This window comes from Pyxicephalus adspersus, chromosome 1 (genome assembly GCF_032062135.1).
Source record: "Pyxicephalus adspersus chromosome 1, UCB_Pads_2.0, whole genome shotgun sequence".
NCBI lineage: Eukaryota > Metazoa > Chordata > Amphibia > Anura > Pyxicephalidae > Pyxicephalus > Pyxicephalus adspersus.
The window spans coordinates 72,261,674-72,277,129 of NC_092858.1; the positions used below are offsets into that span (position 1 = coordinate 72,261,674).

A 15,456-nucleotide genomic window follows, 5' to 3' on the forward strand; every position below is an offset into this window, starting at 1 on the left:
GTCGCTTGGGGTAAGGTCATAATAGGCCTTCTGTGGCTTCCAGCCAGGAAAGGGGCAATAAAGCCAGCCCATTTATCTCAAGGCCACCCTTCCCTTTCAGCAGTCCCCTCAAAAGTTAATAGAAAGATTTCAACATCATCTGTGGGTGTCAACTTTTGGAGAAAATGGCTGGCTTCCCTCATGGCCTGGTTGCTAGAGGCAACCCTCCTGGTTTCTTGCCCCTCTGTTAGGCCCTGCACAGTCTCATCCAACATCCTTGATTGTGCCTCTGTGGAATCGCGTAAGGCCGCAGCTTGGGCTGCCGTTGCTTCCCTAAGCGCTACCCTCTGAGCCTTTTTGGGCCTCCTGCTGGCTAGCCACGCTCTTTTGTAGCTGCACAGTGGCCCGTGTCAGTCGTTGCAGCAGCTCCTCTATAGCCATAGCCAAAGTTTCCACAGTCCATAAATCAATGACGTCAAGTAAGCATCAACAGAACACCACTTCTGAGCTTGATTACCAACAAGCTTGTTTGCAGGGCACTTCATGCAATTCCACTTCCCTTTCCCTCCTATACACCTGAGCCCTTATGGGATTCCCACCTTCCTGCTGGGCAGGTGCAAGTCCTGGTGTGTACTTAGATGGACTGAAGAGGCCCACCCAATCCTTCCCTTCAGTCCGGAGTCCGGGTCCTGTGACAACTAGGAAAAAAACATAGTTGCCTAACATAAAAATAATCCCAAACTCGTTTCCCGACACACCAGTCTAAAAGGGCCAGAACCCATATATAGGGGAAATGTACCTTCCATCAACGATCCAACCCTGCGATCCTGTACACAGTGTTAAAAGTAAAGTCAAAGATCAGTAAGGTGAAAAGAAGGGAACTTCATTACAAAGTGTGGGAATATTGATAATTGTAAAATGCATGATAGCAAGGGTGGCATACCTGAAAAAAAAGAAACCAGAATACAGAATAGGAGAATACAAAAATACATAAATGAAAATAGCCCCAACCCCCTTAATAGTGAAAAAAGTTAGGAAAAAGGCGAGAGCTGCAAATGAGAAAAAGCATGCAAAAGTCCAAATCTGTAATGACAATTACACTCCTCAGTCTGTAAACGGTAATTTTAAGGCTTCATGTACCTTACAAACCTATTAAAAGGAAATGCCTTTGCAGTTTATATTAAGACTCATATAATATGATGTTCAATGTGGAATATTTGGCTCCCTCATGTGGTAAATAAACATAATCCTTTCAGATGGAAGAAGAAGTTATCAGGGTGACAGACAGATTGCCTCCTTATTTGCATTTGCCTGATTATCCTGGAATTAATGTGTAAATATAATCAGCTAAGTACACCAGTCAAAAACATAAGGGGCTACTCAATCAACACAGTATAACACCAAGGTAATTACATTTTTGGAATGTCAATCTGTCCAGTCAGTATGTGTAGTGATTGTGAATCAATTTCACCTGCTTTGGTTGGGATAAATGAAGAAACAGGTGGATAGGAGGGTTAACAGATAGCCAGTTTTATTCTTGCTGACTCATTTTTTTTCTGTCTTGCACATTGCTAGCGGGCTTTTTATTACTGGTACTGTATAGTAGCATGAGGTGGTATCAGCATGCCACCTATGTTGTCTAGATTCTTCAGAATGACACACCCAGGGCTGGATCTACCATGAGAAAAAGTAATACTTTAGCCTCAAGTTGTATTTTTTTCAATGCAGAGTGGAGAGGCTGGCAAATGGCCCCTTCCAACCAACCTTCCTCCACGCAAAGATGCTAGTTTTGTGAAAGAATCTGTTTTATACAGCCACATCAGGGGGATCCAGGTAAAGTAAATGAGCCATGTGAAGGAACACATGTTCCCTGCACTCTGCTACTGCTCTATGCAAAGTTTGTGGTTGGAATGATCTCCTGTCTGACAGACTCTGCAAGGTCTAGCAGCAGGGGAGGGTGTCAGAGGGAGTAGGGAGTGGCACCAGTGTGGAGTGCTGTTGCAGTGTCTGTCATTGAGCATTTATGGTGAGGTCTGACACTGAAGTTCTGTTCTGAGATCTATCTGGCAGTCTACATTGTAATTCTGTACTGAGGTCTGTCACTTGGGGGTCTGTACTGAGGTCCCTCACGAGAGTTTTGCAATAAGGTCTACCTTGGGGTCTGTACTTAGGTCTTCATTGGGATCTGTACTGGGTGTTTGCTACTAGGATCTGCATTTTTCTATCACTGAGCTCTGGAGGAATCTGTTATTGAAGGTTACTGACTCTGTTTTTTTTTTTTTTTCTTCAAAAGGATAATGGGCGTCTTCTAAATGTTTGTACTGGGCAGCAAAAAGTCTAGAACAAGTCCTGGGTACATAGAGGAGGAGATACTAGAAGATGGGCCCTTAGACACAGAGAGATAGACAGGCTTGTAGAACAGCAACACCCCAGCAGCAGTACTGTGTCTTTGTGTGTGAATGAACAGTAGGAACACTGCCTAAGCCCTGCAAGATGATCTTCATTGGATTACCTATTTGCGTGTATCCTATCAAACTGTTAGAAACAGATCTCATGTGTGGCCAGAATACATGGGCATTTCATGGATGATTAAAGCATTGATGCCGCTGACCTACAGCAATCCATAAACATAAGATTGTGCTTGGAAGTCCCGTGAAAAATGGTAAAAAATAATTTTTCGAATACAATTAAATGAATACAATTAAATGAATCTGCAAATTATATATTGTATGAACAATCTTTTGTAGGTAATGAGCATTTGATTTCCTCAACCTTCTAATGTCTGTAAATAGTCCAGGTGGCTGTCACATAAGTGTGAGAGGATATTTAAAGAAAACAAAATGTTGCTGACATGTTAAAAAATGAAAGCACAACAATAAATGATGGTCAAAAACTCATTAAATCTATGTGGACATAAACAGTAAAACAGAAGCTATTCTAGCTTGACCCATGACATCCTATAATCCGTGAAACCTGTGTTGTATTCCTGACAGCGCTGCTACATTCTTTGTTGTACCAATAAGCAGAGCCAGTGGTATTGTTAAATAATCACTGTAATATATATTTATTTGCTGCATGAACTATATGAACAGGGGAGAGCCTCAGACTATAGTTTACAAATGAAGGGATGTCATAAAAATGTTGTTGCAATTTGAATCTGGGACTATATTATTAACAGGTTTTTAAAAGCTATTCTTGTATTACAACAGTAAAATTCTACCCGGTCTAAACCTAGGTAATGTGCGTTCAGGTAGTCTCTTAATCCATCAGATTGTACGGGCAATTTAAATTTTGAGTGGACTGACCATTTCCTGACCATTGTTTTTATTTTTGCATGATTACATTTGCTATTATTGTGAATGATCTATCAGTGTTTCTGCAACTAGGTATTTAAGTGGGTCACATCTGGTAAGGTAACAAAGAAGTGAACTGGGGAAAATTCAGCCACTCCTGCAGGGGTGAATGCTATATTCTCTGAGGGAAATATGAGGGAAGTTAGAATGTGCACTAACGTCATCTAGCAATTATACAATGCTTATTTTATAAACTCAAGGTTTAGCTGGGATACACATAATTTAGCTGTAGATAGGTAAACATCTCTTTGCAAACCTCAGGCCTCAAAATGGATCTTCCATTCTTTGTAGATCCTGCAGGCACTGCTTATCAATGTGAACCTTACGTGATATGCGAAAGCAGGCTAACACATTTAGCTTGGCACATGGTTAAGGCTATGTGCACACGTGCAATAAATGTTAGAAAACGAATGATTAACGACCCATCAACAATTAGTCACGATTATTTTGAACGATCGTATAGTGCTCAATTCTGTACATGCTGCAACGATATGATTGTTCAAATATAATCCAGCAATAATGTACACACACTAGATACAATTGTTTGAATGATGCAGGAAGTGACGTGTACAGGAGAAAGTGTACCGCAGAACTATCCACGATTACTGAACGATCTTACACACAATAGATAGCGAACGATCGTCGCCCACTTGGATCCGCCAGGACAGTCATTCATTTCCAGCGACATTCCTCGTTTGTTGTTCACTTTTTTTGGTAACTAATATCAGACTGTCATTATTTGTTCATTTCCAACGATAATTATTGTACGTGTGCACGTAGCCTAACACATCCACCTTCCCTCTGAAGATGAAAGCATCAACTACATTGCATAGAGATTTCCAAATAAGCTGATCGTATCCAGCATTTTCTCATCAAGAGAGTTCATTTTTATCCCCTAGTACAGTCACAACTTGAACTTTTAGGGGAGCTTGTACCCCAGAATTAAGATAATCATGGTCACACTTAAGTACTAATATAAATATGTAATTGTAATTACAATTGAGAAACAGAAGACAGCAAGTAGAGGAGCTAAGGCAATAGTCTTTAATAAAATTCAGTTTAGGGCTTTCCTTTGCTGCCCATTCTTTCAAGCATTTTACAGTGCATAATATGACATGTACATGAGTAAATATAGTGATTAGAAAAGGAAATTTTAATCCATAAGGGGTATAAGTAAGTTGCTTTGGATGCCACCTAGTGGGGGAGCCATTTCAGTCCCCACACATGCACCAGCCTGCCTGCCTCCATCCCCCATTTTACAGTTAAGCATTGTTTAATAGCCTACCAGTTCCAGCATCCACATACTCATCTGCAAAATCTGATCCTTGCACTTAAAAAATGTTTTGCAAGCACTGGCATCAGACTGTGCAAATAATTCTGTGGCATGGTGGGGGGAGGGGGTGTATGGGGGTGCCTATGGTTTAATACACCACTGGGTACTCCCATCCACATTTGTTTCAACACCTGCTCATATATATTCTTCATAATAGTGGGACTTTTGTTATAGTTTTATAGTGGAGACTTTATCACTTTTTATGCCCCTGACACTGGAAAACAGTGTACTAGCAGACCTAAACTTGAAACTAAGAACACACCGGTAATAGAAGTAGATTCCAATTTAGTATTAGATCAGTCAGTCTAGACAATTAAACAGTGATACTCAAGTCCCAAATTAAGTCATAAATTCACCAAACCTCCTTCATCATAATGACTTCATGGATGCTTGAAGAGAATTTATTTTGTGCCCAAAACCATACTCAATCCTACTACAGTAACTACACTCATGTCCATTCATATTCTCTCAACAACCTGCATTACTACAAACCAACACATTTCTGTTGGAGATTTAATTAAACCTTGTTAAGAAAATAATGCATTATGTCTCAATTGTTTAACATAATAAAATATATGAAATCCACAGATCAAACCATAATATTCCCCACCATTACCTGGGTAGTGCTTAAAGCTATTAACAGGCTTTCATCTTTAAAACACCTAATTATTTTAAAAACCAAAAAGCCCAGAAGTCACGAAAATTTCTAAAAAAGCAAGAGCAACAAAATCTTGAAGGAAATGCTAACCTCTTCCCACTGTACTTGTACAGTACTTTTATAGCTGTCTGTATTTCTGTTGGAGAAATCCTCCTTACTTATTGTTCAGGTGACACGGCATAAAGTGAATGGGATTTAACCCAAAGAACATATAAACAGCAATTAATAAACCCTGAAGTGACCGTAACTCTTCTATGTCTTGTCCAAAACTAAATATAGTCTTGGCCATAGTTATGCTTACACAGTTGCAAAAATATCTGCAGAATGTGGTAGCCTATCTAAAAACACCCTATAAATAAATTCATGTTTACATAAGGTAAATAGTCTATTGATAGACTCCGCTGAGTGCTTAAAGATCAATATTTTAAACTAGGAATTATTCTATTAGTGTGATATAGACAAGTCAGGAAGTGGCATACTGTAAAACACACAGAAAAAACAGACTACTATATACTGATAGACTTAGTGCATTAGACAATAATCTATTTGTGAAACAAAGGGACTGCATTCTTTAGGTTAACTAAATAATTTTGTTATTGATAAATAGGACACTCACTGTCCTATTAGTATATGATACCCAGGTTGGTGTATTTTTTGTATGTACTGTAGTTATCTATCTTTTCCTTCATATTATAGAGAAATGTATTATATTGTTGGAGTGTCTCTGCATTTAGATACATCCTAATGTGTAGTGTTTTATCAGAATCATAGAAAGTCACGAACGGTAAAAGGCAGTACCCATTAGTCTTGTCTAGGCGTTTGCACTTGTGCATTGACTTCTGTTTCTGCCCAGTTTTTGTTTCATTTCTTTTCTTGTCATATTTTCCAGGGATATTGCTTTGAGTTTTCTAACACTTTGACGGCTTCTATGATCAACCTGTTTGCTTTTTCCAAAATACCAAGTGATTAAAATGTTAAAACATTTCAAGAAAGGTATCAACTCAATTTCATGGCCAGCAAATAGTCCCAATATCAGATATCAAAGCTCAACACTGCAAAGCTGATCTTTCAACTGCTATAACAGAAAGCTTGATATTGATTTATGAAGAATATTGTTTTTCCTTAGAGAATTACATGTGCCATTAATTGCAGTAATGCCAGTTAATTTTTTTCAAGGTGTGTTTTACAATACCAGAATATTTACCATTTAAAAAAAATAATTAAATAAAATAATTTTTTGCAACAAAGTATGGATATGTCAAACTAGCAGTGAGATTGTAGTTCAGTTACCACTTCCTCATGCCAGTAATCTGCTGCTTCATGTGGAGACCCTAAAAGTGCTTTCTACCCACAGCAATCCTTTAGAGAATGAATGGGGGTAGTAGTAAGTGGTTCAGTACCATTAGCACCACTAAAAAACTAGCATTTACAAAATGAGATAGAATGAGATGCTAGCCTCTGTGTTTCTTCCAAGCAGAAAGGTTTTCTTCCAAGCAGAGCAGGCTTATATAACAAATTATCAGGTGGACTGGTGTAGGACATAACTGACACATTAGCAAACTACCAGCTGCAGATGATAAAATTAGAAACTAGACCAAACATAAAGATTAAATGACAGTTCAGCCTTATATTGAAATATAACTATGGAAAACAAGTCTAGAGAATTGTTTGAATTCAGGCTCAAATACTCTGCTGGACATTCGGTATATTCTAATTTTACATCACATGCTCCTTACCTATTTACAGTGTGGGTTTTTAAAACTAGTCTTAACTACTACTTTTAACTACTACTATTTCTACAACAGAAGCAGAAAAGTTATAGGCCTAGGCTAGGGGAAACTGAAGCAAGCTTGTGCTAATAGCATTACAATAACAGTATTACTGTTCATGAAAGGTTTCTTAAAATCACCTTACAAAAAATACTATATACAAACAATATATATCTGCCATTTAGGACAAAGAGTATGTAATTGTTTGGCCATCATTAAAAAGACGTTGATTCTGGATCATGTAACTCAAAACATTATTTGATATGAGAACTTTTCAGCTGTAAATACTTTTATTATTGACAAGGAAATATTTACATACATTGACTAGATTATTATTAATAATAATACTTTTAAATAATCTATATTGCATTAACCAGGTACATTATTTTCTGTTATTTTTCAATAAGTAACAGTCTTAGTGCAGAAATCCAAGCAAATATAAAAGTCCTCTAGTCCAGTAATGAAGTCATTAAAAAAATTGTGTTTTAAAAGTCTGCTAGCATATCTACATACATTCCTAATATCATACTAGTAATCCCTTAAAAGCAAAGGAATTAAGCTCACAATGTAAAGTTATGGAACTAATTAGACATTTTGCATTGCACAGTGCTGACAATATGGCATGATTTCAGGCAATGTGAGTAGAAGGTGAACCTCAGCAGTGTGACAGTGCTCTTCCCCTTAGTTCTGGTACAGGCAGACGACACAACAAGCTATACATTTTTTGTAATGATTAGCAATGTCCCAATTCTGTCTGAAGCACAGGGGTAGCTAAGGGCTTGTGTACACAGGTGTTGTTTACCAGCATTTGACATACATTTGAAATGCATATCAACTGCAGGTCAGAAGATTCCTTTTTGCTCCAAAGCCTCAGTGAGAATGAAATGTCTAAGGTTGTGTTTGGCCTGATGTAAATGTAGAAATGAAACAGTTTAGCACAGTTATATCACAGCTTATGGTTAGAAAATTTTAGACTCTTGTGGGAGCATAGCAGTAAATATCACTGTAACTAGTTGTCAGAATTGACATTGTAACACCTACTATGAATTAGAGATTGCTAGCACATGCCTAGTTAGAAAACAATTTAAACCTTAACCACTGATTGGTCAGACCACAGTATTAGCAGGCTGTGAGAGGCTCCTCATTGGATGTATTCTGACCAGAACAGTTCTCCAGAAAACGGAATTATACAAAAAAAGGTTCCCAACTATGTTAGTGGCTGATGAGCTCTAATGGGGTATTTGATTATGAGATCTAACCCTTTTGTAACTAATGTCCCTATGTATTGCACTTAACATGTAAACACAAAAATAGTGTGTCTACCGTAAAAACTATGCCTATCTGGCACAGAAGCTACATGAACTCCTTAGTTAAAACATGTCAGAAGGGATGGTACCTTGAGGAACCAAAAGTAGGTCGATCTTGTCTATGAGTCTACATAAGCCACATGACTTTAGATTCTTCAAAGCTTTGGTAATTCTGGGCAGTACAACTGAAAATGCCATGTAGCTATACAGAAAGCTATTGAAAAGCAAGGAGGAAGGGATTGTCTGCTTTGGCCAAATAATGGTAATATGCTACTGAGCAGTGCACAATGTACTACAAGTGCAAACACAGATACATGTATCTTCTACACACTTTCACTTTCTTCCCCTGGTCATGACATGGCAAGATGATGTTTGCACATACCCATCTCTAATTTTAACGTGTCCTTATTATTGCACACTAGGGCATCTACAAACCAGGACTAAATTTGCAGCACTGGGGAATACAACACTTTGGGATTCTAGTCTAAGTTCTAAGCTTTGTGAATTAATTTTACCACAAGTGCAGCAATGTCTGTCATATCTGTCTAAGAAATGAATAAGATAGACTTGCTTTAGGTTGTAATAAAAACCTCCTTCAGATTGACTTGAGTTCAATGTCTATATAAGGTAACTTACATGCATTAGGGCTATAAAGCTGCAAATTCTGTCTATCCTGTCTGTATGGAAGTATAGTGACATCAATAAAAGTCAAAACCAAACAAGTCCACAAGAAGGACTGCAAGATTTGCCAAGCTATGGGTTTCCATTCTGAGCTTCCACAGCTTTGCAACTCATATGCTCACTTATATCCGAGCTGTCAGACAGTTTGGCTCCAAATTTATCTCCTTTGTTTGGAGCTTTGGAGGGTATGCAAAGATAGCACAAAAACTTGAAGCATGATAGGAGACCCTGAGAAATACTTGAGGAGAAAAGTTTCTTGCAGGGATGGCAAAACTGGTAGAAAATAAGCATAAAAAGGACTGCCAAACAGTAAGCAATTAAAAGCTGCAGCACCACCAGCGGGGCACATACATACATATATACATCTGTTCTGTACATATACCACAGTAGTAGCAGGGCAGCATTTTCAATGAATCTCACCATATAATAAACAGCCATACGGTACCAGTTTTGAGACTTATTGATCAGATCTGAGTCATTAAGTTTGAGTTGAACAGCAGACCAGCAGAACATGTTGATGCCAGCATACAGGAAGGTAAGGAAACAGAGCACCATAGTTGTGCCAACCCTGGACAATGCCTTTTCTATGTTTTCAGGAAAGGGAGATTTACTCTGCCAGAAAAGAATCCATGGATAAAAGAAAAACACCAAAAAGTTTATTAACACCACTGGCAAGGTCCATATTTGAAGGACAGAGCTAAACAGCACTAAGACAATCACTCGAGTGGCAATCTCAAAACACCTCCACAGGAATATGCAGATGTAGGCGACTGGTTTGACACTGATATCATATTCATCGTACTTGATCTTTATGGCCAGGATGTTGCATCGCAATGCACCATACACAATAGATAGCAAAGAGATGCTCATGAAGATGCCTGAAATAAAGGTATACTAATTAGAATTTTCTTCATCTCTACAGAAATTAATATATCTTGTACATAAAAATGGTTACTGTTCCCATTTTAGTATTAAAGCATAGAAAACACAGTTAAAAATGCTCATCAATAAATTAGATTAAAATAAATCAGTAAGTAGGCATGTTGCAGTTTATTAAATTTATACTAATAATATAATATGTAAAAAAATTAAAAATATATAATAAAATAAAATAAATATATATTAACCCTCTCTCATATTGTCATGGTTCAAGGTGAATCTGTCTTATAAGAATGCCATTGTTGATTAGATTTGGATTCATTTTAGGAACTTCATGACTTATTCTATTGAATTAGTACACAAGAACTGCAAGTAAAGTTTTTACTCACACAATGGTGTTGTTACATTTCTCTGCATTACACATACATAAAGCTGAAGGGTCACTTGAGGTGCTGATCCCAGGAAAGCTTGGACGACGGATGCTCGGCTGAAGGCAGACCTATGTGTAAATAGTTTTCTTTCTGCTTGACCCAGTTCCTTCTCCACTTCATTGGTAAGACCTTCCTTAGGCAACTGCTTCTTTCTGGTAATGCTAACATAGGGCTCCTCAACTTTACCAGCAGAGAAGTATATGTAGAACACCTCAATACATCTGCAAAATATATATATTATAAAAAATATATATGAAATACCAGCAGGTGAATTGATTTTATTTAGACATACAGTTCAATATCTATTTTAAATATTACTGTATTTTTTTAAATACTGTTGACAAACTGTAGGAGAGAATTGCCATGCTATTTGAAATATGTCCCATAGGTGCTGCCCAGAGCCCTCCTAATGTGGCTCTTCACATTTAGTACCAACCTTCTAAAGGATAAAATACATAGAGGTGCTCTGAGATATCTCAAACACAAGCACATTTAATATTCATTAAAAAAAAATTGCAGAGATGATTAGGCCTGTTTTGGGTGAAATGAATTAGACAGGGTGGTGGACTGGTGGAAAAATGTACAGACAGGAGAAAAGGTAATCTAGGCAATGGTAGCAAACCTTAATAAGTGTCTATAAAGATCTGAAGTTTTTATAGGCATTCTTAGCTTTTAAAACATCTAAGACAACATTTAAGACAATAAAGACTAATTTCTCTGTAGTCCAAGAAAAGAACTAGAAGATTTTTTTTTAATACAGGAAGTGTAGAGAGAATGCAGGACATCGTTACATTTCTGAGAGCTATTTTATTTCACTTGGTATAATAAACATGTCAAAAGAGAGTAAATAAGAGTTCTTTGTCAAGGTTTACCAAACAATATATTTCTGAAAAAGTCTGTTTGGTGTGTTATCCTAATCTATGTTGCTACATTTCATACTGTGCTTACCATTTATCACAATAGCTGCTTTTGTTTTTAAACTTTGAAAGTTTCAATGTCCATTTTGCAATAAGGAAGTTATTGTTATTGCTATGTTATTGTGTTTGTGGCCATTTTGTTTGCAATAATATGTCTTTATTACCATCTTTAAATGTTTGTTCTGCATGAATATTTTCAAATCCAGTTTTCAGCGCTTGATAGGTCCAAATGGTCCATATGGGTTTGGTAAGTATTTTTTGAATGCAACATTTCTTTGGGCCATTTTTGAACTTTTTTTGGTTTTATATGGAAGTGTGGGGTTTACATGTGTTTGGTGTTTGTGTATTTTTTTTTGTCATGTAAATTTAGTGGTGTTTGTGTGGTCTATATATTTAATGTTACCTTTTCGAAATTGTGTTCATTTTGAAAAAAGTTGTTTTAAAATGTTGTGGTTGTTTTTTGTTTTTTTTTTTTGTTTGTTTTTACGTAATCTTCTTTACAATCTCCCAGGATCTTTTAACATTGGGTGATCCAAACAAATTAACAAGTCAGTTGTGATTGTTTTTAAGCAGTTCCTTTCTATGAACTGTCGAAAGGCTAAAAACCACACAATGGTGTGTTCTATTAGTTGAAAAACGCGCCGGCCACTTTTGCAGAAAAGGATCTTCATTCGGGTAAGTTTTTATTTTAATGTATATATTGTTTGTTTTGCTTCATTAGCACTCATGTACATACATGCATATATGTATGTATGCATTTATATGTGTGTACATATACATATAAAATAGAAATTACAGGAAAAAATAGGCAAAGAGAGCTTTTTTTGGGCATACTGCTTAAAATTGAAAAGATTGTCTATTTCTTCCTACGATTTCTGATGTCATTGGCTTGGCTCAAAGCAACATTTCATGGATGATATTGCTTCTTCTGGTTAAAGGAGGAATCCACCTTTATGTGCTTCCACTACCAAGTTGAGGTGAGTAAGTAAATATATAGTGGGCCAAGGTCTAAAATGGCATTCAAACCTGCATAAACACCCTGAAAGTCTGTAAAAGCAAGAAAATATGTTTGGCACAAAGTGTATTTGTCCCTGGAATTTTGATATACTAGTACTATTTGTTTTGTGTAAACACCTAAATAATGCAAACAATCCAGTATTTAACCACCTGGGCGTTACACTGAGGTCTAGATTTCTGTTCCAAAAGCGTTACAGTTTTTCATGAAATTTTTTTTTAAATTGTAAACCTGTAACTTACAGAAATTTGTCCGAACAGGGTTCTAGTAGATATCATGAATATAAAAAATGTTTGAAACACACAATCATGTAAAAAAAAAAAATACTTTTAATAAAATTAAATAAAAGACACAAAAAATCAGCTTAAACAAGAATACATAAATAAATGAAAAATACTGAAAATGCGATAATTTGGTATACTGTATAGTAATATATTTTCTGCAAAACCACATCCTTTTCTGCAAAACCACATAAATATATTTTCTATTATTTTGTATTGGATTGGATACAGGAGTTTGTATTCAATCCAATACAAAATGTGTTTGAATGAGTTTCAGTTTGAATTTCCCGCACGCGCGCAGACGTCATCGTACGCGCCGACGTACATGCACGGAGGGAGAAGAAGCCGGCCGGCTTCTTCTTCCCGGAGAGGACACCCGACGCTGGAGGACGACACTGGAACACGACGATGGATGATCGCAGCGGGACCAGGTAAGTGATCGATAAACATGAACTTTTCTCACTGTATTTTCATACAGTGAGAAAAGTTCAGGTTTATCGATATTTGTAACTTTTTGAAGCCCGTACCAAGGTCGGGCTTATCGCTCAGGTGGTTAATAAGCAAAATTAAGTTTATTTCTAGGAGTTCTAGACCCTGCTTGTGAGCTTGGCAATCAATGTGGTTTGATGAATTGCTTGGCAACCTGGACCTCCTTCCATTACCATCAGGTGTGTTAGAATGAGTATGCAACTCATCTGGACAGCTAATTGACAGCCTGATTGGCCAGGAAGTGGAAGTGTGTTTGTATACAATAGGGTTAAGATCAGGCAGCACAGCACAATGAGAACAAACCTATAACACTACTACAAATGAACAGGAGTTGTGTAGAACAGTGGCAGCACATCAACATGAGTGAAGTATGTTAAAGAAAAAACACAGCTTATTCAGCAAATTTCAGATTTAAAAAAAAAAATAAATAAATAAAAGAAATAGAAACCATGACACTTTATTCATACATACATAATACATTCAAATAACAATATGTGACAATATGACTTTATGAATGGGACAAAGGCAACAAAGGGGGTCAAGTGCCAGTTTAAAGTGGAAACCATGCATACATTTGGCCTAATTATTTGTGGATAAAATGTCAAAACATTGCTGAAGAATTGTTAAACAACAGAAAGCATAATTAGAAACCAGGCACAAAAACATTGCAGCAATAGATAAAGCTAACAATAAAGAAGACTACAAAAAGTCACATTCACGCGGCGAGTTTACGCACATTGGCGTGATAAATCAGCCCCATGATATCAGCCAACCAATGTAGTGTCTCTGACCCATTTACATTTATACAATTTTTTACTTTATTGTTTGTTCAAAGTTTATTTTTTAAACCTGGCTTTTCACAAGAACAAAGAAAGAGAAGTGAAGTGGCAGACTGTTTGCTTGTTGCCTAGCAACATTGATTATTTCTATGAAAATCTTGAATATAAATCCCTTTGAGGTTTAAAAAAAAAAAAAAAAAGATGTGGAATAAGAAGAGAAAGAAAATTTACATTTAACAAGAACTCACTGAACTCAATGCCGAATGGTACTACAGGAGAATTCAAATTGCTACAAAAGTTGCCAAAAACTGATATAAATAATCATTTTATTAAATAATATTATTAGAAGGTAAAAGGAAATTTTTGCCAAGCTTTAAACTTGATGGGAACAGGAGGTCTTACAGGTCAGTGAACCTATTATAAAAATTCATATTAGGGTTAACTAGGTGGACCTTTTGAACTATTGCTATCATAGTGTTTGCTGGCTAGGAACAGGTTACTGGTTAATTTTATCACCTACCTACGGTATATAAAAAACAAGGACTCAGACATTCTCTCAAACATTCTCTGGTGGGAATCAATAATTGCCATTAAAATACATAGACCTGGAAGATTCCCATCAGGTAATGTTTGAGGGAATGCCCGATTCTCTATTTTTTAAATAGAAGCCCTAGAAGAGTTCCTTAATGCAACACTATTATAAAGAGATCTCTCATTATTTAAAAAAAACACTATTACAGCTTCATGTTTTTCCAATAAAATTTGAAAAAATATAGAGAAGACCTGAATGCTAAAACACAGCCACTCTTCTGAAACTTTCTGTTGTAATAATACCAACCTATACTGTTCTTATAGGAAAAAATGTTTGCAATTATAAACAATAGATTGTATCTTTGCAAAAAATGGTCACAGTGGTTGCTTTCACCTATGTGTACGATTATCTGCTGATTATAGTGTGTTTATAACTTTTGTTCTTTTTTTCTCTTCTCTTTCTACGCTATACTTACTCCTCTTTTCATCTAAGCTGGACATCTTTGATTCTAGCATAGAGGTCTGGAATCCCAGGAGGTGAGGTAAGTTTTGTACTTTCTAAAGATCATAGAGAAACCAAAGGGATGAACACCATTTCTTGTAGACACTTTCATTAGGCTCCTGGGCGGTCATTTCAGTCTGAATTTATATGTCTAAAAGCGGTACATCGTTTTTCATGAAAATTTATTTTACAGTATAATATAATAGTATGAGTATATTAAAGTTTGAAACACAAAACCATGTCAAAATAATACATTAAATACATTTAAAAAAAATAAATTTAATAATAAACTTTGAAATGATTTTGTGTCTCAAACTTTATTATACTCATACTATTATATTATACTGTAAAAAAAAATTCATGAAACACAATGTATTGCTTTTAGACATGTAAATCCAATGTAATGCATTCCATACAGTTATTTTGTATTGAATGCAATACAAAATAATTTAAAATTCCCGCTGCGACCCCAGCAATGGCTGCATGCACCAATGTCACCGGGAATTCTCAGGGAACGTCAGCGGGAGGACGCAAGGGTCTATTTTTTTTTTT

General features: G+C 36.3%; 1 protein-coding gene across 2 annotated transcripts in view; it reads right to left on the reverse strand.

The window, feature by feature from the left end:
- The window catches only part of XK (X-linked Kx blood group antigen, Kell and VPS13A binding protein), a 24,263-nt gene that overhangs the window by 7,473 nt on the left and 1,334 nt on the right, over positions 1 to 15,456 (reverse strand). The window contains exons 2-3 of one of the 2 annotated variants that reach the window (XR_011921236.1): positions 10,349 to 10,611; positions 9,501 to 9,958 (exon numbers count right to left, since the gene is read on the reverse strand). Coding sequence is in view for 1 of the 2 variants with exons in the window: in XM_072414089.1 (XP_072270190.1) it covers positions 9,153 to 9,958; positions 10,349 to 10,611 (1,069 nt within the window). In the remaining variant the exon portion in view is untranslated. Of the gene's footprint in view, positions 1 to 6,503; positions 9,959 to 10,348; positions 10,612 to 15,456 lie in introns of those variants that run through there. The other variant, XM_072414089.1, reaches the window with a different exon arrangement.